This window comes from Canis aureus, chromosome 25 (genome assembly GCF_053574225.1).
Source record: "Canis aureus isolate CA01 chromosome 25, VMU_Caureus_v.1.0, whole genome shotgun sequence".
Taxonomy (NCBI): Eukaryota; Metazoa; Chordata; class Mammalia; order Carnivora; family Canidae; genus Canis; species Canis aureus.
Window position 1 is genome coordinate 3,572,375 of NC_135635.1, and position 21,701 is coordinate 3,594,075.

The following is a 21,701-nucleotide window of genomic DNA, read 5'->3' on the forward strand; positions in this document are numbered from 1 at the left end:
CTTACAAAGGAGGCAAAGATAGGGAGGCAAGAATAGAAACAAGGAGAAAAGAAGATGCCGAACAAATAAAGGGAAGGTTGAGCAGAACAAAAAGGGTGAAGAAACAGCAGTATAGGGCCTCCAACTAAGTGTGAGTCAGCATTTCAAGGCTGAGACTAAAATAGACAACCGGATCCAGGGTTCTGCAAACCACAGAGAACTGGGAAGCTGATAATTCTGCTCTATTCGGGCCTGGGCTCAGTCTGTTGGAGTGGCCTACAATAGACTGAAGGGGGAACCGAAAGAAGGCGCAGAGGATGAGGGGCAGCTTTTCATAGCCATCACGCAGGACCAGACAAGAGGGAATAGGTGGTTAACATTATAACCAGAAAAACTGGCTAAGACCAGTCCTGGCATTTGTAGGCTGCAAAGTCAGCAGAGCCTTCTGGAACCGCGTATGCGCTATAAGAAGCTGGGTCAGGACGTCTGTATTCCCATCTCAGTTCCAACACCGAGGAACTGGGTAACGAGTAGGCAAGTCACCAGCTTTTTCTGTGACTCAGTTTCCTCACCTGGGTAACGTCTAAAGATTGTCCCTGCTCTGAAACCACATGATTCGGTGACCACCAATTTCAGTTCCTAAGAGACTGGCACTGAAGAGAGGGTCTCTTAGGAGGCAGTGGCTGGGAGGCATTGCTGAGGACGCTGTGGACTCCCAAAAGTGACAGGGGCGTTGGCCTCCTTCTGCCAGTGACAGACCTGTTATCATGGCCATCTTCTCTCGGTGTTCCCACAGTCCCACCATCCCACCATCCCCTGAGCTTGTCCCCCTCCAATATCAAGTCCTTCCATTTGCTGCACCCTCCCCCTTCTAGACCATCCCCACAGCTGCCATCCAGAACAAACCCGAGTGACCTAGTACCTGACAATTTTGTATCCATCCCTGTAAATGCATTAAGCACATAACATTATAATCATCTCATTACCCACCTAGCTCCACCTCCAGACTCTAAGCATCTTGAGGACAGATATCTCTTTCTCTCTCTCTTTCTTTTTTTTTTTTAATTTATCCTTAGTTTCCCGACACCCAGCTGACCCTGAGTGCAGTATGTCTATCTGGGGGAATGGCCTAGAACACGAGAGCAGACAAGGGCCTCCAGCTTCCCTCTCCACCCCCAGGAAGTCATTTTGACCCTCTTCCCCTCCTGGAGGGTCATTACCTCCACTGTAAAGATCCATGCGTAAAGGATTGCCTCAAGCCTACGTCTTCATTTCCAGCTCTCCCCTCCAACGGGTCAGCTTCCATCGGGAAGCCTTTGCAGGAAGCCACAGGTGTGATGTGGGCATGTGGGCAGCCCCATCCCCACTTCCACACCCTCCAGTCTGCCCCCCTCCCCAGCGCGGGCTCCCACCTTTTCCTCCTCGATCCCTTTCCCAGCCAGATCTTCTCCTTCCCTAAGACGCCCCCCCCCATTTCTACCCTGGGCTCAGCTGTCCCTCCCTTTTGAACCCAGATGTGGTGCCCCCGCGCCTGCCCGCACCTGCCCACACCTGCCCGCACCTGCCCGCACCTGCCCCTACCACTTGTAGGCTTACAGCCAACCTCTCCCTCGGTCCTGCAAACCCGCGGCCTGGACCACGACGTGCATTTTACCCCGACCCCAGGCAACCAGGAGACAAGCCCGCGGAAGGGCCTCGCGTTTCCGATGCCAATGGCCATCTTTTCTACCCCTTCGTTCCAGTTACCCTCCCGGGGCTGATGGTCAGCGAGGGCGAACCGGCTCCGGGCACCAAGACTCTGGGCCCACATTCAATAATAAAATAATAGGGGCTCCCCGGGGGGGCTCAGCGGTTGAGCGCCTGCCTTGGGCCCAGGGCGTGACCCCAGGGTCGCGGGATCGAGTCCCGCGTCGGGGTCCCTGCAGGGAGCCTGCTTCTCCCTCTGCGTCTCTCGTGAATAAATACAGAAAATCTTTAAAAATACTACTACTGGTGATGGTCCCACTGCAAGCGTTCCCCGGCTGGCGCCCCGGGCCGCGCGCCTGCAGCGGGTTTCCAGGCAGCGCCGCCTGCGGCCGCCCCGCGTCCAGCCCATCCCGGCAGGTGCGCCCGCCCGAGCTCCGGGGGGCCCCTGGGAGCCAGGCCTGGGGGGGGGGGGGGGTCGCGCGCCGCGTGGGGCGGGGCGCCCGGGCCACGGGCGGATGCGAGGCATGCCGGGAACCGCACTTCCTCCGGGGCCTCCAGAAAACCACGGGCCGCGGGGCCGGCGGCGGGGCCGGCAGGATGGCGGAGGGCAGGGCGGGGGGCGCCGCCGGCCTGTTCGCCAAGCAGGTGCAGAAGAAGTTGAGCAGGGCCCAGGAGAAGGTAGGCGACGGGGGTGGCCGGGCGCGGCCAGGGGGGTGCAGGGTGCGGCCGGCCCCGGGGCGGGGGTCCCCTTAAAACAGATTTGGGATCCCCAGGGGGCTCAGCGGTTGAGCACCTGCCTTGGGCCCAGGGCGCGACCCCGGGGTCGTGGGATCGAGCCCCCCACCGGGCTCCCCGCAGGGACCTTGCTTCTCCCTCTGCCTGGGTCCCTGCCCCTCTCTCTGTCTGTGTCTCTCATGAATAAATACAATCTTTTTTAAATCAATCAATCAATCAATCAATCAATCAAACAGATTTGAAAGAGAACAGAGAATGTCCCCCGATCTGGGTCAAGACGGGGACGCCGAGGAGACAGGAACCCTAAACAACAGGGCGCCCCAGGAAAGGTGGGAGGAAGGAGCGAAGGTGGCTGTTCTCGGCCTGGGGGTCCACGGGGTTGGTACTTCACAGATGGGGGAGCTGAAGGCTGGAAGGCGGTGGGCTCCCCACAGTCCTGAGACAGCCATGGGCGGCTGTGCTTTCAGCCAGAAGGACCCATCGGCAAGGGCTAGAGGGATTCCAGACGGTTCCCTCCCCACACCCAGCCCTGCCTGGCTCCCGGGCGCTGCTTAGGTTGATGTTAGCAGCCCAGATCTGCTTTCTGTGCCCTCCCTTTGGAGTTGGAAAGTACCCGGCCCAGGGTGGTGAAGGAGCATCTCTTTCTAGACTGTGTCCTTGGTTGGCTCTGGGTGGCCCTGCTCCAGCACTAGCAAATATTTAGTTAGCCTGTCCACCTGGAACACTTCTCTGCACACTTTTTTAATGATTTTATTTATTTATTCATGAGAGACACAGAGAGAGAGAGAAAGAGAGAGAGAGAGAGAGAGAGGCAGAGGGAGAAGCAGGCTCCCCAGGACCCGGAGATCATGCCCTGAGCCAAAGGCAGACACTCAAACCACTGAGCCACCCAGGTGCCCTACTCAATGTTTTCTTTTATTTATTTATCTTATTTTTTAAAAGATTTTATTTATTTATTCATTAGAGGCACAGGGAGAGAGAGGCAGGGACATAAGCAGAGGGAGAAGCAGGCTCCATGCAGAAGCCTGATGCAGACCTCGATCCCAGCACCCCAGGATCATGACCTGAGCCAAAGGCAGACGCTCAACCACTGAGCCACCCAGGCACCCCGCTTCTCTACACATTTTTTTTTAAAGATTTTATTTATTTATTCATGAGAGACACAGAGAGAGAGAGAGAGAGGCAGAGACACAGGCAGAGGGAGAAGCAGACTCCATGCAGGGAGCCCGACATGGGACTCAATCCCGGGTCTCCAGGGTCACGCCCTGGGCTCAAGACGGCACTAAACCGCTGGGCCCCCCAGGCTGCCCTTCTCTACACATTTTAATGACATTCTTGTTGCCACTTGTCCAGAGTCATGTTCTTCCCTTCTGACCCCAACCGCTCTGCTCTCCACCTGTCAGGGTAGCTCCACCTGGTGGGGAGCCCCCAGGTCACACCCTGTGCTTCCCAGTCTGAGCCCCCCACCCCACCCCCAAAATAGAGAGAGGAGCCCCACTTCACATCTGCCTTAGGTAACTATCAGCTTAAGTCAGAAAACGGGAAGATGCTCTGAACCCAGACGTAAACACACGGGCAGGCACTCTGGTAGATGACTCTCCTTTTGCTGTCTCCGAGGAAGCCCGGGTTATGTGAGAGTGGAGGAAAAGGAGACTGTGTGTGGCTACAGGGCGCTGCTTCCCGGCCCTCCGCTTCGCCTTAATGGTGGTTTCAGCGTCTTCAAGGGCTGTCTAGTTACAAATCCGATAACGATCAGAGCGTGTGGGTGGGTCTAGTTAGAAATGGTGTGGAGGAACAGGAATACCAGCTACATTATGGGTTGGAAAAACAGAGAAAACCCAGAAGACCGGGGATCCCTGGGTGGCTCAGCGGTTTAGCGCCTGCCTTCGGCTCAGGGTGTGATCCTGGACTCTCAGGATTGAGTCCCACATTGGGCTCCCTGCATGGAGCCTGCTTCTCCCTCAGCCTGTGTCTTTGCCTCTCTGTGTGTCTTTCATGAATAAATAAATAAAATTGAAAGAAAGAAAGAGAGAGAGAGAGAGAGAAAGAAAAAGAATACCCAGAAGACCAAAAAAAAAAAAAAAAGAACCTGATGGATAATAATTATTTAAAAAAGACACAGCAATCGATTTTACCTCTTTCACCTTTGTCCTTGTCCAGCCCGTCGTCAACACTATGCCCTTGGTTTGGGATTTCTTTCCTTTCCTAAGCACGGACTCCAAAGCTTTAGATGAATAATGTCCCTGCTCTGGGCTTCAGATTCTGCATCTGTAAAATGAGAGAGTCGATATTCAGTAATTTTCAAATTCAACGTGGTAAGGATACCAAAGCCAGAAGGGCCAAGGGCTGCCTTAAACCTCAGAGGCAGGTATTCCCCAAAGGGAGAACCAGCCACCCCAGGTCACACCCTGTGCTTCCCAGTCTGAGCCCCCCCACACACACCCAAAATAGAGGAGCCACTTCACATCTGCCTTAGGTAACTTTCAGATTAAGTCAGAAAACAGGAAGATGCTCTGAACCCAGACATAAACACAGGGGCAGGCAGACACTGAACTTGAGAGGTGCAGTGGGGGCACCCTAGAGGGTGGGTGCTGCTGGGATGGTGGGAATGGCCTGGGATGTGGGGAGGAGCTCAACCCGGCCTGCCAGAGTCCTTGAGTCCTTGGGAGGTTTTTGTTGTTGTTGTTATTGTTGTTGTTGTCGTTTTAAAGATTTTATTTAGGGACGCCTGGGTGGCTTAGCGGTTTGGCGACTGCCTTTGGTTCCGGCGACTGCCGTTGGCTCCGGGTGTGATCCTGGGTCTGGGGATCGAGCCTGCTTCTCTCCCTCTGCCTATGTGTCTGCCTCTCTCTGTGTGTCTCTCATAAATAAATTAAAAAAAATTTAAAAATAAAGATTTTATTTATTTATTCATGAGAGACACACACAGAGAGAGAGAGAGAGGCAGAGACACAGGCAGAGGGAGAAGCAGGCTCCATGCAGGGAGCCCGAGGCGGGGACTCGATCCCAGGTCTCCAGGATCAGGCCCTGGGCTGAAGGCGGCGCTAAACCGGTGAGCCACCGGGGCTGCCCAGGGGAGGTTTGTTTCACAGTCAAAAGAAAGGAGTCCGTGGAACTCTAGTTTTTCTGGAAGCAGTTGGCAGTAATCTTCTGAGTCGTACGTAGCAGGTGTCAAGTAGTCAAATATCAAGTGCCTACGAGTGACAAGGCAAGGGAAATTCTAAAAAAGACATGCTCTCTCTATGGAGCCAACACTCTCATGATAGGATCTCACTTCATCTTAGCAACACTCTGAGCGTGTTATTAATATCCCAGTTTTAGAAATGAAGAAACGAGACTCAAAACAGGTTGGCCAATGGCAGAACTATCCCTGAAAGCCAGGTGTCCTGCCTTTGGCTCCCAACCTCAGGCTGCTCTCTTTACTACGAGGCTCCTGATAGACCATCCTGACATCTGCACCTGCCCACTTCCTGCTCATCTCCCAGGAGCAAAACTGGGAGTAGAGGCAGCTTTTGCTCTGGCCTCCTCCTCTGGGGGTAGGAGTGAAGGCCCGGGGCTCTTCTACACAGTGGGGATGAAGCATTCTTCTTGTTTCATTTTCCAGTTTCCACCCAGACCCAACATGAGGCTGAATTGGGGTTTTACAGTAAGAGACTTCTTCACATTTCAAACGAGTGCTTTTGCCATCTGTTTGGGGTTCTCTGTAGCCAATCTCCCCCCCTCCCCTGAGAAGGGGCCATTGTTTACGACTCCTTTGTTGGTCTTCTCCCCTCCTGACTTTCACTTCACTCGTCTCCCAGAAGGTTAGGTCAACAATACTTAAGGATTCCTTTCTCTGGGACACTGGGCTGCACCACCTTGGAGATGAGTAAGAGGCCCTCTCACCTGTCAGGAGCTTACAGTCAAGTTAAAAATAAAAAGAGTGAAATGAGTCACCTGAGGGATCTGCATTCCGGGAATTCAGAGAGAAAGAGTGTATAGACCCGAGGGAGCGTTTGTAGTTGAGGTGGAATTGGAGGTAGGAATTATGGCTCCTTAGTCGCTCCTGGGGCAGGGGGTGGGGGAACATTCCAGCTGAGGAATGCCGGCGTGAGCAAGGCATGGAGTGTGGAAATCCTTTGGGGCAGACTAGTGAGAAATGCAGCTGAACTGGAGGACGGGGAGTGGTGGCAGAGAAGGATGGAAACTGTAGTGGGGCCGTGATAAGGAGGGGCCTGCGTTAGCATATATCCTGGAAATGAGGATTTCTCCCATAAACTACAACATCGTTGTCAGACCTAAGACAACATTCTTTTTTTTTTTTTTTTTAAGATTTTATTTTGGGCGGCCAGATGGCTTAGTGGTTTAGTGCCACCTTCAACCCAGGGCGTGATCCTGGAGGCCCGGGATCGAGTCCCACGTCAGGCTCCCTGCATGGAGCCTACTTCTCCCTCTGCCTGTCTCTGCCTCTCTCTCTGTGTGTGTCTCTCATGAATAAGTAAATAAAATCTTTATTTTATTTATTTTTTTACTTTAAGATTTTATTTATTTATTAGAAACAGAGAGAAGGGCAGAGTGCTGCCCCTAAGACAACATTCTTTTTTTTTTAAGACAACATTCTTAACAAAATTCCATAATATCTGATATCCAGGCCCTGTTCAAATTACCCCAATTGAGAGAGATAACTAAAACATAATGATTGTGAGGAAGGATAAGGAACTGTAAGGTAGGGAACTGTAGCCACCAAACATGTCTGCAATGATTTTGTTTTGAAGCTTTATGCTCATACCCCAGTCCACGCAAAAGTTAAAAATAGGTCAGTGAACCCCTGGAATATTCTTTACCTTTTTCACCAAGTATTAGCATTTTGCCACCTTCACTTGGCCCCTTGTTCCTGTTCTTTTTCTCCAAATGTCCGTATTCCCCTTGGGGCAGAGCTCTTAGCATAGGGGCACCTGGGGGGCTCAGTGATTGAGCCTCTGCCTTCAGCCCAGGGCGTGACCCCGGGGTCCCGGGATCGAGTCCCACATCGGCTCCCCATAGGGAGCCTGCTTCTCCCTCTGCCTGTGTCTCTGACCCTCTCTGTGTGTCTTTCATGAATAAATAAATTAAATCTTTAAAAAAGACAGAGAATTCTTAGTGTAGAACTTAGGGACTAGCATTGGGTGGGCTTTCATCAGGAAGTGATCCAAAGGTGGAACTTACTAATTCTTCCAGATATTTGTTGAGCTCCTGTGCATTCTCTTATACCTTAGTTGAGGAAGAACGTTTACCCCGTAGTAGAAGCACCCTGGCACATGGCCCTGTTGCTTATGGCAACAAATGACCTTGGGCTCAGGGCACTGGGTCATGCTTTCAGGATAATCACACTCATTTTCTTAGTTTCAGAATTGGAGGCTGGAGTGTTCACACACACTCGCACCCCTTCTAAGCCTTTTTGCCTTGCGCCTTTTGGGGTTCGGGGATGTCAGCTGTGCTGCATTAACTCTAGACTGAACTGACCATCCTTTTAGCACCTTCTACCGAAGAAGAACCATGCCTCAGGCAAAGGAAGGGAGGAGTAGCAGGAAGGAAGTGAGAGCTGGGCTTACCACTTAGACAGGGTGGTTTTGCAACTTTCTGGTAGAGGACAGTGTCGTGAGGGAGGGAGGGGGGTTGAGTCAGGGAAGACTCTGCATACCCAGGCCAGGTGTTGAGTGAAGCAGAGTTAGAGACACAGACAAACATATGGCTAAACTGGGAGGGAAATAGGTACTCATAGGGGAGGGAGTTGAACTGGACATAACAAGAGTGGATTTGTATTGAGCACTCTCTGCAGGGCAGCACTGGGAAAGCATTTACAGGTGTGATATTTAATTCTCCCAACAACTCCAGGAGATGCTGTTAACTTAGTGGGGAGAAGGGAGTTCTGTAAACGGAGGCTCAAGAGACATATCATAGGCTTATTCACCCAGAGGCTTATAGCCATAAGTGTAAATGTCAAGGTGGGGCATATATCTGCTTGACTCTGGAGCCCTTGATCGTAACCACTAGAGAGAGAGCTCCATCTCCAGGAAGAGATAGTAACCCCAGGATTAAGAATGGGGACACATGGGTCCGAGTCTCTACGTAAAGCCTTCCTCAGGCCAAGACCTCGGTGCTTTTGCAGGTGATTCAGAGCCTTTCACAAGTGAAATTACAGTCTCCCTTTCTAGCTCCTTTACCCACCACTCCCCATAGCACACCCTAAATCAGCCACACTGAGGCATCTCATGAAGCTGTGTGAATATGAGTACTCCAATGACTTTGTCCTCTTTCCACTCTCCCTCCTTATACTCTGTCCCCATCTATCAAATATCTTAGTTTTTAAGATTTTATTTATTTGAGAGAGAGCACAAGAAGGGGGATGGCAGAGGGAGAAGCAGACTCCCCGCTGAGCAAGGAGCCGGATGTGGGGCTCCATCCCAGGACCCCGGGATCATGACCTGAGCCAAAGGCAGATGCTTAACCGACTGAGCCACCTGGGCACCCTATAATTCAGCAAAACCTTAGTTCAAGGCCCAGCCCATCAGTCCCTTCCTATAACACTCCCACTCCTTCCTGTTAGAAGTGTTAAATATCAGGTGCAGCGATTGGCGCCGCCTGCAGCCCAGGGCCTGATCCTGGAGACCCAGGATCCAGTCCCAAGTCAGGCTCCCTGCATGGAGCCTGCTTCTCCCTCTGCCTGGGTCTCTGCCTGGGTCTCTGCCTGGGTCTCTGCCTCTGTGTGTGTGTGTGTCACTCATGAATAAATAAATAAAATCATAAAAAAAAAGTGTTAAATATGGACCTTGAGAAATCTAGGTGAGAAGGCAAGTAAGTACCCGATTCTCAGGGAGCCCACAGCTTAGACGACACGGCTAGATACACTCAAATAACAAAACAGTAATAGAAGTTTACGCAAGGTGCAGAAGTTGCAAACACTTAGGAGGGAGTGATTAACTCGATTAACGGGGGTGAAGTAGAATGTTAAGTGTCATAAAGGATATGGAATATGAATTGGGTTTTAAAAAAATTTTTTTAAGTTTATTTGTGTAAGTAATCTCTACAGGCCAACATGAGGCTCAGACTCACAACCCAGAGATCAAGAGTCGCCTGTTCTTCCAACTGAGCCAGCCAGGTGCCCCTAAACTGGTTTTTTTTTTTGTTTGTTTTGTTTTTGTTTTGTTTTGGTTTTTTTTTAGATAGTTGTCTGAGAGACAAGAAGGAGAAGATTATTCCAGAAAGAGGGCCCAGCATCTACAACAAGCACCCATATTCAGGAAACTGAAATTAAAGTGTTAGGGAGAGAGACCTGAAAGAGGACATGCATGGGCATTTAGTACAAATCTGTTGAGCAGACGAGTGGAGAATCATTAGAAGGTCTTGAGCAGCAGCATGAAAGGCCTGTTGTAGCCGGCCAGGCGCCAGGCGAGAAACAGCCAGCGCCCAGAACAAAGCCATGACGGTGAGACTAGGAAGCATGGGAGGGTTTCCAGAGATGGTAGCTGAGGGACTCGATGAAAGAGGTGAGCGAAAAGTAGTTCAGGGTAACCCCTGAGATTTTTACTTGCACCTTTGGAAGGGGTGGGGGTAGGTAGGGGGGTGGTGGTGGTGCCTCCTTTCGAAACAGAGGCTACAGGTAGAAAAGCCAGTTCTTCCTCACTGTATCTTTCTCATTTCCTTGTCCTTTGCATTAGCACTGAGACCAGTAGGGTGGTTGGCTCTCGGGCTCCCAGGAGAGAGGGGATAGACACGGAAAGCATTCGTTTCGAGCTTCTTTTATTTATTTGAATGTGTTATATCAGAGTTTTCCACAAGGGCCCTCCTAAGAAGTCTCCTGCCTGCCTCTCTGACCTCATCTATCTAGAGATATCTGCGGCTGTGGCCTAGAAGACTGTCTCTCAAGTGAAAAGTCCTCAAGGCTCATATTTTATCTTTAAAAGCAATGCACTCCAATAAAAAATATATAAATAAATAAATATAAATAAATAAATAAATAAAAGCAATGCACGTTGGGGCACCTGGGTGGCTCAGTGGTTGAGCATCTGCCTTTGGCTCAGGTCATGATCCCGGGTCCTAGGATCAAGTCCCGTATCAGGCTTCCTCCAGGGAGTCTGCTTCTCCCTCTGCCTGTGTCTCTCTGCCTCTCATGAATAAATAAATAGAATCTAAAATAAATAATAAGCAAATAAATAAATAAAAGCAATGCACATTTTACATTCTTCTTATGAATCCTTCTTTTTAATATAATACTCCTCCCCCCCCCAAAAAAAACCCACTGCAAATAAATGTCATTCCCAACACATGTGCCATACTTATTCCAGGCTTTATATATACCTCCTAGCACACTGCTGCATACCTGCAGGAGGATCCCAATTTGAGAAGAATCACAAAATGTGGTTGTTAGTAGGTTTGTTTGTTTGTTTGTTTGTTTTTTCCAGCAGTGTGCTATATTTTTAATTCCATTGGGCTGTGAGGAGCACAGCCTTTTAATTGCATCTGAGACTCTGAAAACCAGGGTCATATGAGGCCAACAGATGAGTGAGACCTGACTATAACCTTAGGGACTTTTCCAACTCACATTCCCAGGTGCTGCAGAAGTTGGGGAAAACTGTGGAAACCAAAGATGAACGGTTTGAACAAAGTGCCAACAACTTCTATCATCAACAGGTAATCTGGAGGGTGGGGAAGGGAAGCTTGGAGGGATAAAGAAGACAAGGGCTGGGTGATCGAAGAACAGCAGGTCCTGCAAACCAACAGGCATCCCTGCTAACCCATCCTTCCCCCAGGGGTAAGGGCTGCAGGGTGACCTGCTGCTTACCCCTTCCCTGGGAACCAGAGAAGCTTCCCTTTCTCGTTCCTGCTGACCTGTGTTTTGGGGGACAGGTAAGTGTTCTTTTTTTTTCTCTTAGTGGTTCCCCCAGGCCACAGGGGCATCACCAGGTTCTTAGACAAAGTGGCAGTGAGCTCCTGCCACCTTTGTTTTTGGCTTATCGCTTCCCCAGGGTGCCTCTTTCCCACCCTCTGGTTCTTCTCATCTGAGCAGCACCCTATTTTTCTTGTTGCCTCTTTGTCCACTCCATCTGCCTCACCTGAGCCCTCATTTCTAAATAATACCCCCATCTTTCACATGTCATTCTCAGCAACAAACGCTCTGTGCACGTGTACCCTCTCTGTCTCAAGTAAAATTAAGAAAGCATTGTTTTAAAAAACCCAAAACATCCAAAACAAACAAAAAACATGTTTAAAAGTACAGATTCCCAAGCCCTACTACCAGAGATCTCGTGTTTAAAAATATTTCCCAAGTGATTCTGATATACAGTCAACTGCTGAGTTAGATTACAGTGAATGTCCTTTTAGTATGATTTTAAAGAATTATTTCCCATATAATTCAATTTACTGATATCATCCAGTAAAGAATTTGGCTGGCCTTTGTTCCCAGTTCCTGGGAAGAAGCTTCTAAGTCTTTGGGATTTCCTGAGGGACAGGAATGTGATTGTTATTCACAGTGGGCCTCCCAGATCATAAGTCAGTGTATGCTACACAAATGACTCAGGATGGTGGCGGGTCAGGCTGGAAAGATGAACCAGGTGATTAGAGGGCTGGGGCTTGGAGACAGGTGAAATCAGCCTGACCTCCAGTGGCAGGGAGAGAAAGGGAGCTAGAGATTCAATTCAATCATGTGGCCAGTGATTCACTATGTAGTGCAATCACATTAAAAAAACTCTAGACACCTGACGCATGGGCGAGCTTCCCTGGTTGGTAATCCTGTACCAACATGCTGAGAAGGTGACATGTCTTGAGAACACAGAAGCTTCTTGTCTGGAACTCCCCCAGACCTTACCTTGTGTGTCTCTTCGCTTGGCTGGTCCTGGTCTGTATCACTTATAAGAAAACTTTAATTATAAATAGAGCACTCAAAAAAAAATAAAAATAAATAAAAATAAATAGAGCACTCTCCTGAGTTCTGTGGGTTGTTCTCATGGATTATGGAAGCTCCATGGCTAGTAGGAACCCCCAGATTTGTAGCATTGGTCAGAAGTCTAGGTGGCCAGTGGCTGATGTCTGAAGTGAAGCAGTCTAGTGGGGGCCTGTGCCCTTAACCTGTGAACCGTGACCTGAGTAGTTAAGTAGGAGAACTGCGTTACAACTGGATATTCATGTAAATTAATAACTCCCTTCTTTTTTTTTTTAAGATTTTATTTATTTATTCATGAGAGACACAGAGAGAGAGGCAGAGACACAGGCAGAGAGAGAAGCAGGTTCCATGCAGGGAGCCCGATGTGGGACTCGATCCCAGGACCCAGGATCATGCCCTGAGCCAAAGACAGACGTTCAACCACTGAGCCACCCAGGCATCCCATAACTTCCTCCTATTATAAAGAGGGGATTGCAACCTCTGGGGCTGATGTGAGAATTAAATGAGACTATACACAATGCCAGGCACATGAGACAGAAAGTGAAATATCCCATGGAATATTAAGCTGGCTATCTACTTCTTTTTTTTTTTTTAAGATGTTATTTATTTATTTGACAGAGAGAGAGAATGAGTGGGGGAACAGCAGAGGGAGAGGAAGAAGCAGACTCCCTGCTGAGCAGGGAGCCCGATGCAGGGGCTCCATCCCAGGACCCCGGGATCATGACCTGAGACGAAGGCAGATGCTTAACCGACTAAGCCACCCAGGCACCCCTAAACTAGTTTTAATGGAAGAGTTCAAATATATAAGATAGGAAAATTTGGATCCCAGGTAGCTCAGCAGTTTAGCCCTGCCTTCAGCCCAGGGTGTGATCCTGGAGACCCGGGATCGAGTCCTGCGTCGGGTTCCCTGCATGGAGCCTACTTCTCCCTCTGCCTGTGTCTCTGCCTCTCTCTCTGTGTGTCTATCACGAATAAATAAATAAAATCTTTATTTAAAAAAGGAAAATTTGTATAATTACTCCACATGTATGCACCCATCTCTCAGCTTTAATAATCAACTCATTTATGTCTCTACCTACTTTCTCCCAGTCTTGATTACTATGAGGCAAATTCTACATACCACATCATTTTATCCATAAAAATTTTATTATCAGTCTGTAGAAATAAAGGCTCTTTTAAAATATAAACACAAAGCCATTATCACACCTAAAAATATTTTTCTAAGAGGCATTTACGTATTACAACAAACCGGAAAGGACAAGAAAAACATGAATTAAAAAATCCTGAGGGATCCCTGGGTGGCGCAGTGGTTTGGTGCCTGCCTTTGGCCCAGGGCGTGATCCTGGAGACCCGGGATTGAATCCCACGTCAGGCTCCCGGTGCATGGAGCCTGCTTCTCCCTCTGCCTATGTCTCTGCCTCTCTCTCTCTCTCTCTGTGACTATCATAAATAAATAAAAATTAAAAAAAATCTTAAAAAAAAAAATCCTGATTTGGGGGCACCTGGGTGGCTCAGTCAGTGAAGCATCTGCCTTCTCTCGGGTCATCATCCCAGGGTCCTGGGATCCAGCCAAGTTGGGGCTCCCTTCTCAGCAGGGAGCCTGCTTCTCCGGCTCCTTCTGCTCCTCCTCCCCGCCCCCGCTTGTGTTTTCTCTCACACACTCTCTCTCTCTCTCAAATAAATGAATAAAATTTTTTTTTAAATCCTGATTTCACACCCTCCCATGCTACCACCACTGTTGTTTTACATCCTTTCGGTCATTCTGCTATGAATATGTATGATCTCTAAGTAAACCCACAGTTAATAAATACGAGGTTTACAAAAGTAGGATTGTTCCATTGATAATGGTTTTATAACTTGCTCTTTTCAGTTAACATTATATTACAAGGGACGCCTGGGTGGCTCAGCAGTTGAGCGTTTGCCTTTGGCTCAGGTTGTGATCCCGGGATCCGGATCCAGTCCCATGTCGGGCTCCCCTCAGGGAGCCTGCTTCTCCCTCTGCCTCTCTCCCTGCCTCTGTGTGTCTCATGAATAAATAAATCTTAAAAAGAAAGATATAATACAAATATCTTTTCAGATATCCCGCTAAAATGTGAGATTAGGTGATATCTTCAAAAAGTAGCAATAATTTCTTAACATAAGATATCCAGTCAATGTTCAATGTGGTTATGTCTTGTGTGTGTGTAAATCAGCAACTTGTTGGCATGTTTAAGTCTCTCAGATTGAAAGTTAAATCTCTTCATCTGCAGGTGTCTGATCCCTCCCTGCTTATAGTTTATTTGTTGGTGACACCAGGCTGTTTTCTCAAAGCTTCCTGCAGTCTAAACTTGACTGATTGAAGCCCCATCGCATTGTTAAATATGTTCCTGTGTCTCTTGCAGTTTCTGTAAATTAATAGTTAGATTAGAGGCTTGAGATTCAGAGTTTTGTTTTTGTTTGTTTGGGTGGCAGGAATACTCGTTATTATAGGTGTGATATTTTTCCATCTGGAGGCACCTAATGTCTGCTTGTCTCCTTTTTGGTGTGACATGAACAGCCTTGGCTGATCATTAACTAGGGAATCTGTGTTTTATATTAAGCTTTCTAGGTAATTATGATGTAGTAGCTAGTCTGAGAACAGCATTTGGCAACCACTGATTTAGTCTAACCCGGGGGAGGGGGGCTGGAAATAGGATCTGAGAAGCGATTTAATCAAGGGAAAGGCGGAAGAGTTGCGGAGCTAGGATTGCAACTTAAACCCTGTGCTTCTCCGCCTGCGCCTGTCTAGGAGGCCTCCGTGGGCCTCTGCTCAACGGCAGTTGCTGTTCTGCTTCCAAAAGCAGCATGAACAGAACAGGACTAAGTCAACACCCAGGTCATGAGGTTTCTGACTCTTGGCCATTCTGTCCCTCGGTCCTCCCTCTTCCTCTCTGCCTTAGAGGCTGGATCTACTGAAGGCAGGTGTGTGGGTAGAAAGCTTGGGTAGATGAAGGAGGGGCCATCAAGAAGAATAAGAGGATCAGATGTGCCAGTCCCCTCAGCATTCCCTGCGTGAGGCCACCAGCTGAATGTCACCTGAAGGGGGCAGGAGATCTATTTGAGAAATGAAACGGAGGTAGAATAAGGGTAAGGGAAACTTTTCTCCTGAGACAATGATTTACCTCTAGTAACACCAGTTATGTGAGCAGGCCTGGCAAGGTCGTTTCTCGAGCATGTCATGGGAGCCTGCCGCACACTGGGCACTGTGCCAGACTCTGGGACTTCAGCATGAAGAGGACACACAGCTGTCCTCAGGCTCTCACCCTGTAAGGACAAAGACAGCGACAACACAGTCTGCTCTGACATGGCACCTGGGCTGGCTAAGATGAACAGGAGGGAGAAAGGCAAGATCAAAGAGACTGAAAGTGGAGTATTCCAGAAGTTGGACCTGTTGGGCATGTGCCCAGTCCCTTACCACAATCAACTTGTAGGTAAACTTTTATTAATAAACAAATATCCCTCCCAGGCTTCCCAGCCTGATTTCAAGGCCTTGCCCCTAATCAAATGTCCATAGATAGGTTTTCTTTGAGGGCTCTGCTCTGCTTTCTCTCCAAACCATATTAAATAGGAAGAATTGATTTCCTCAAGGAGTATTTTAATCTCATCTTTCTGGTACTGACAGCTGCTTCATTTCATTGCCTGTAAAATCAAACCTAATGGGGGCACCTGAATAGCTTAAGTCAGTTAAGCCTCTGACTCTTGATTTCTGCTCAGGTCATGACCTTGGTCTTGAGATAGAGCCCCACATCAGGCTTCGCAGGGAATATGCTGGAGATTTTCTCTCCTCCTCTCCCTCTGCCCCTCCCCCACTCATGCTCGCACATACTCTCTCTCTCAAATAGATAGATAGATAGATAGATAGATAAATCGAACCTAACAGTTCAGCTTCTTGTCTCCCTTCTGGACCTCCATCAAAACAAGCATTTTCAGCACTTGCTCAAGACTGATCATGCTACTTACTGTTTTGCTGAGTGTTTGGGTTTCTCTGAGTCCATTTCTCTCCAGCAAGTGGGGAACCCCAGGACAGGGACTTTCTAAGCACAGAGCTTTGTCTGCCTGTGTGCTTCAGACAAGCTGCCAGAGTGCATGGTCCATTAACTCATGGCTGGGGCCATTCATGTATGGGATAGGGAGCACTGACGACTCTTTATGGCGCTGCCAAGAATTCAGCAAGAACTCAGAGAGCCCAAGTGAAAAAACTGTAAGAAACAGGGCTAGAAATGGTCTTACCCAATATTCATAGAGAAGGAAAATGAAGCCAGAAAAGTAGACTAACTCGCAAGCCTTTGACTCCCGAACAAGGGGGAACCTAAGACTATCAAAGTCATTGTCAAGAAAGAAGAAAGATGGGGCACCTGGGTGGCTCATTTGGTTGGGCGACTGCCTTTGGCTCAGGTCCTGGTCCTGGCCTCCTGGGATCGAGCCCTGCATCGGGTTCCCTGCTCAGCGGGGAGCCTTCTTCTCCCTCTTCTGCTCCCCCTGCTTGTGCTCTCTCACTCTGTTAAATAAGTAAATAAATTTTATATATATATATATATATATATATATATATAAATGAAAGATACTGGGACTCTTCAGCCTGGGAACGTTTTGGGGGTGGGGTCAGGGACAGATAGGCCAGAGAAATAAAATGTCACTCAGTGTCCTGCCGCCTGACTTCCACTGCCACCACCACACCCACACCCACACCCACACTTTATCTCCTCAAAGGAAACAGCAAGAGCATAAAGGAGGAATTTTGGCCTTAGAGGCTTGATCCTAAAACACAGAAGTGGAGTTGGGCTCTTGTGAGGGGCAGGGGTAGGCAGAAGGCATTCTCATTTTAGGGACTCTGGTATCAACAGAACCCTCTGGTTTTGAACAGCGTACATACAACTTGCCTAGTCGTGCATGGTGGCCTTGATTGCTGATCCGATTTTCCAGGCCATATAATATCTAGCGGGATAAAAACCATTGTTATTTCATTGTTATTTCATTTGTAGTAATTATGCAAGATGGTGGGATCCCTGGGTGACACAGCGGTTTGGCGCCTGCCTTTGGCCCAGGGCGCTATCCTGGAGACCCGGGATCGAATCCCACATCGGGCTCCCGGTGCATGGAGCCTGCTTCTCCCTCTACCTGTGTGTCTGCCTCTCTCTCTCTCTGTGTGACTATCATTAAAAAAAAAAAAAAAAATTATGCAAGATGGTTTAACAGCTTTTGTTACTTAGATGTGTATTTTGGTGAAGTTAAAAGTTGAGCCCATGTTCTTTTCTTTCAAAAAAAGAACTTGAAATCCTTGTTAATTTTTATAATCCCCCAAGCTCTTTCAAAACTTTCAAACTTCAGCTATCACATTTTTAAAACTCTCAAACAAAAAATAAAATAAAATAAAATAAAATAAAATAAAACTCTCAAACTTATACCCACTTATTGTATCTATATTTAAAATATTCTATGTATGTTGGACATCTTAGGCTATTTAAACTTTTTTCCATGAATGAAAAAACAAAGAGGAAGTGAAACATCCTTCCTAGTGAATGCTGAGTGTTTCTGAATTTTGGTGACTGTCTCCATCTTGCAATTGAAAGCACTTTCTCAAGGCTACCAGTGACCTCCAGTTACCAAGTCCAGTGACTATGACTGGTTCTTCCTGCACTCTGGCCTCTCTGTAGCATCTGGCCCCTCCTTGGTCACTTCTCTGATGCTCTTCTGATCCTCACTTGCTGCGACACATCACACAATGGCAGTTCTTCTACCTCTCTGATGGTGTCTTAGACTCCCTTGAGACTGTCTGTGGCTTCGTGTCCCTTGAGCCCTGGCATTCAGCCCCAAGCACTTTTAACCTGAGGTAGAGTCAAGTGTTTGGAATAGCTTAGAACTGAGGCCAAAAGATGGATGAAATAATTACTCCAGTTTTCTTTGACCGAGTTGACCTAGATTTTCTGCTGCTAAATTTACATAATAATGATCTTTCCTGCAAAGATTTCCACAGATAAAAATTTTTTTTTAATTTACTTATTTGAGGGTACCTAGGTGGTTCAGTTGGTTAAGTGTCTGCCTTTGGCTCAGGTCATGATCTCAGGGTCCTAGGATGGAGCCCCACATCGGGCTCTCTGCTCAATGGGGAGCCTGTTTTTCCCTCTTCCTCCGCCTGCTGCTCCTTCTGCTTGTGCTTTCTCTGTGTCAAATAAATAAATAAAGTCCTTTTGAAAAATGAAAACTTTAAAATATATTTATTTGAGAGAGAGAGAGTGGGAGCAGGGAAGGAGCAGAGGAAGGAGAGAGTGAACCCCAAGCAGACTCCCGGCTGAGTGCAGAGCCCAGTGTGGGGGCCAATCCCATGATCACGACCTGAGCTGAAACCAAGAGTCAGACACTTAACCGACTGAGCCACCCAGGTGCAACTACCCCCTGCCCCCATAGATTAAAAAAAAATGTAATTTAAGTTGTTAGATAGAATTTTCTGATTTTCAGTTTCTCTCCCATAAATTTTTGTATACTGTTGGTATGCTCAATAGCCTACCTAGTGATGAATGCAAGCAAGTAAAACAAATGAACAAGTTCACAAGTATTTTATGGTGTACTGCATAATGCATCTTAGCTTAAACACTCCTTCCCGTGAACGAGTGTGAGGATCACTCTTCTGCCCCATAGCCTGGCCCCGTAGCATACCCTGACCCTTAAGTAGGCTGCCCCTTCGGTCCTTACCAGGACCCTGGGATCATGACCTGAGCCAAAGGCAGACACTCAACCACTGAGCCACCCATGTGCCCCTGGGGAAGGGGCTTTAAATAACCCCGTGAGGGATGATAGAGGAGGCCTATGAGAGAGAAGACTTGGTGCAGGGTATGGGAAAGATGTCTTCCAACATATGTGCAAGAGAAGTCAGGTCCACTCTGAGTACAGAAGGCCAGCCCAAGACCCGGGGGCAAAAGTTCTAACAACACTATTTAAAATCGAAGCACAGCCTCAGCAAGAGGGCATGAGTTTCTGGTTGCAGAGGCTGAATGAACATTTGTCCAAGATAAAAGTGGTTCATCCGTTGGGTGGAGATTTGAACTTCCAAACTTAAATGATACCTTCCTCTCCTTTCTCCCTTCTTCTTCTTCTTCTTTTTTTTTAAACAGGGAGGAGACCTAATCTGTGCGTGGGAGTCCCAGCCTTAAAAAAGTGAGAATTCAGACTCGGGGAGCAAAGATAGGATTGGGTAGGTGGATAGAGCTAAGGATGAGGCCATCGGAGTTGGAACAGGAGGAGACTCAGTGATAAGGCATTTGGAAGAGAGGTGTAAAACACGTGACTACAGAGGGCAGGGGAAAGGGAGGCGAGGCAGGGAAGGACATCGGGAGGAGGGGAATGGCCTGTGTGAGGGTTCAGGGGAGGAAGAAGGCCCAGTATTTGCAGAAGATGGTGGCAGTTTACTTACCCAGTGAGGGACGTGTCAGCCAGAGGATCACAAAGTGCTAGTGTCACACAGGACCCTTAATTTTCAGCAGAGGAACTGGAGTATAGGCTTTTGTTCACTGGAAGGGAGAACAGAGAAAAGAAGACCTGCCCGTCAGAGGGAACAGTCTCCAAACAAAAACTGCCCCCTCCAGGGGCGCCAGGGGGGCTCAGCGGTTGAGCATCTCCCTCGGCTCAGGTCATGATCCCAGGGTCCCGGGATCGAGTCCCACGTCGGGCTCCCTGCATGGAGCCTGCTTCTTCCTCTGCCTATGTCCCTGCCTCTCTCTGTGCCTCTCTCATGAATAAATAAATAAAATCTTTTTTTTTAAGATTTTATTTATTTATTCATAGAGATGCAGAGAGAGAGAGAGAGAGAGAGAGAGAGAGAGAGAGAGGCAGAGACACAGGCAGAGGGAGAAGCAGGCTCCATGCAGGGAGCCCGATGTGGGACTCGATCCCGGGTCTCCAGGATCATGCCCTGGGCTGCAGGCAGCGCTAAACTGCTGAGCCACCAGGGCTGCCCAAATAAATAAAATCTTAAAAAAAAAAACTGCTCCCCCCCCCCCAAAAGACAACCCACAACTTCTTGGTGAAGAGAACAGAGGCTAGTTTATCACATTTGCAAATTCCAGGATTGATTTCTGCTTTTAACCTACTTTTCTACCTTGACCTCTAATGCATCTTTCCAAACATATCTCTGTAGTCACCAAAGCACTTGTCCCTTTCAGGCAGAAGGCCAGAAGCTCTACAAGGACCTGAAGAACTTCCTTAGTGCAGTCAAAGGTGGGTAGTATGTTCCACAGGAGAATCAAGCTCCTGAGAACTCTGAGGTTGGAAAGAAAAACAGCCATTCTCAGGCGTTTTATCACTCACCTGCCCCTGATTCCTGGAACTTGTAGGCATCAGGGAAGCAACTTTTCCTGGCCCAGCCCCGTCCAGCTTTCCTGACAGATCACTGGGGGCACGTCCTTTTGAAATGGACCCACTGATCTGCCCGTGCTCCGGTATGATGCTACCGGCCTCCTTCTGGGGTGACCGTATGGTAGGACTGACTCCTCTCCTTTCAGTGATGCATGAAAGCTCCAAGAGAGTGTCAGAAACGCTGCAGGAGATCTACAGCAGCGAGTGGGACGGTCACGAGGAGCTGAAGGCCATCGTAGGGGTAAGAGTGTCCTGGCTTTACAGCTCTTCAGGACTCACTCCTGCCCTCCCCTCAGCCTTCTCTTAGCTTCTGCATCAGAGCAAATAGGAAAGCAAAGGAGCCAACCCTCATCCTTCATTTGTATAGCTTCAGCCCTGGGCTGTAGCAAAAAGCAACAACCTTGAAGGTAAAAACAAGCTTTCCCTAATCTGCGGATTCCTCTGTGGAAGGCCGGCTGCCCCGCTTTATGGAGGTTGTACCTGTGTAAAACCCAACTGGTTGTCTTTGAAAACCACCTTCATGCAGTTTTTTTCCTCTCCAATTTCCTTGTCCCTTGGGCTCTAGAATCCAAGACTCTGACCATCTCTTCTGTTCTTGATCCCTGAATGTATGTCCAGTGTCTTACAGGGCAGTTCCTGGGGGTAGGGCTGTTTCTTCATCTGACCCTTTTGCCAGAACCCAACACGACAGTCTAAATACAGTGCTTCAAAACGGAAGTTTGCGGCAGGAAGAATTTGGGTTTTTCCCTGGTGTGCAGTGGTTGCCGAGAAGCGAGGCCCTCACCTCTGCCCCCTGCCTCTGACCCACAGAATAATGATCTCCTCTGGGAAGACTATGAAGAGAAACTAGCTGACCAGGCATTGAGGACCATGGAAAACTACGTAGCCCAGTTCAGCGAGATTAAGGTAATCAATCTGCAAAGTCACGAGTGGCCCCCAGAAGTTAGAAAACATATAGAGTAAGCATTGCAAATAGAGTTGCAGCCCATGGTTAGGAATGAGGCTTAGGAAAAAGGATTAAAAGTAGGGGAGACTG

The 21,701-nt window shown here is 48.3% G+C and overlaps 1 protein-coding gene and 1 long non-coding RNA gene across 4 annotated transcripts in view; one reads left to right on the top strand and one right to left on the bottom strand.

Annotated features, from left to right (window-relative positions):
• Nucleotides 1-16,426, bottom strand: part of LOC144296806 (uncharacterized) — a 29,656-nt gene extending 13,230 nt beyond the window's left edge. Inside the window, exons 1-3 of one of the 2 annotated variants that reach the window (XR_013363758.1) lie at nucleotides 16,277-16,426; nucleotides 15,439-15,580; nucleotides 4,536-4,668 (exon numbers count right to left, since the gene is read on the bottom strand). This is a non-coding gene — a long non-coding RNA (uncharacterized LOC144296806). Of the gene's footprint in view, nucleotides 1-1,575; nucleotides 1,829-4,535; nucleotides 4,669-15,438; nucleotides 15,581-16,276 lie in introns of those variants that run through there. The other variant, XR_013363759.1, reaches the window with a different exon arrangement.
• Nucleotides 2,191-21,701, top strand: part of BIN2 (bridging integrator 2) — a 33,380-nt gene continuing 13,869 nt past the window's right edge. For both annotated transcript variants that reach the window (XM_077870004.1, XM_077870005.1), the window contains exons 1-5: nucleotides 2,191-2,343; nucleotides 10,969-11,049; nucleotides 20,473-20,527; nucleotides 20,812-20,906; nucleotides 21,476-21,571. In XM_077870004.1, the coding sequence (XP_077726130.1) occupies nucleotides 2,263-2,343; nucleotides 10,969-11,049; nucleotides 20,473-20,527; nucleotides 20,812-20,906; nucleotides 21,476-21,571 (408 nt within the window). In that variant the 5' untranslated portion in view covers nucleotides 2,191-2,262. The remainder of the gene's footprint in view (nucleotides 2,344-10,968; nucleotides 11,050-20,472; nucleotides 20,528-20,811; nucleotides 20,907-21,475; nucleotides 21,572-21,701) is intronic.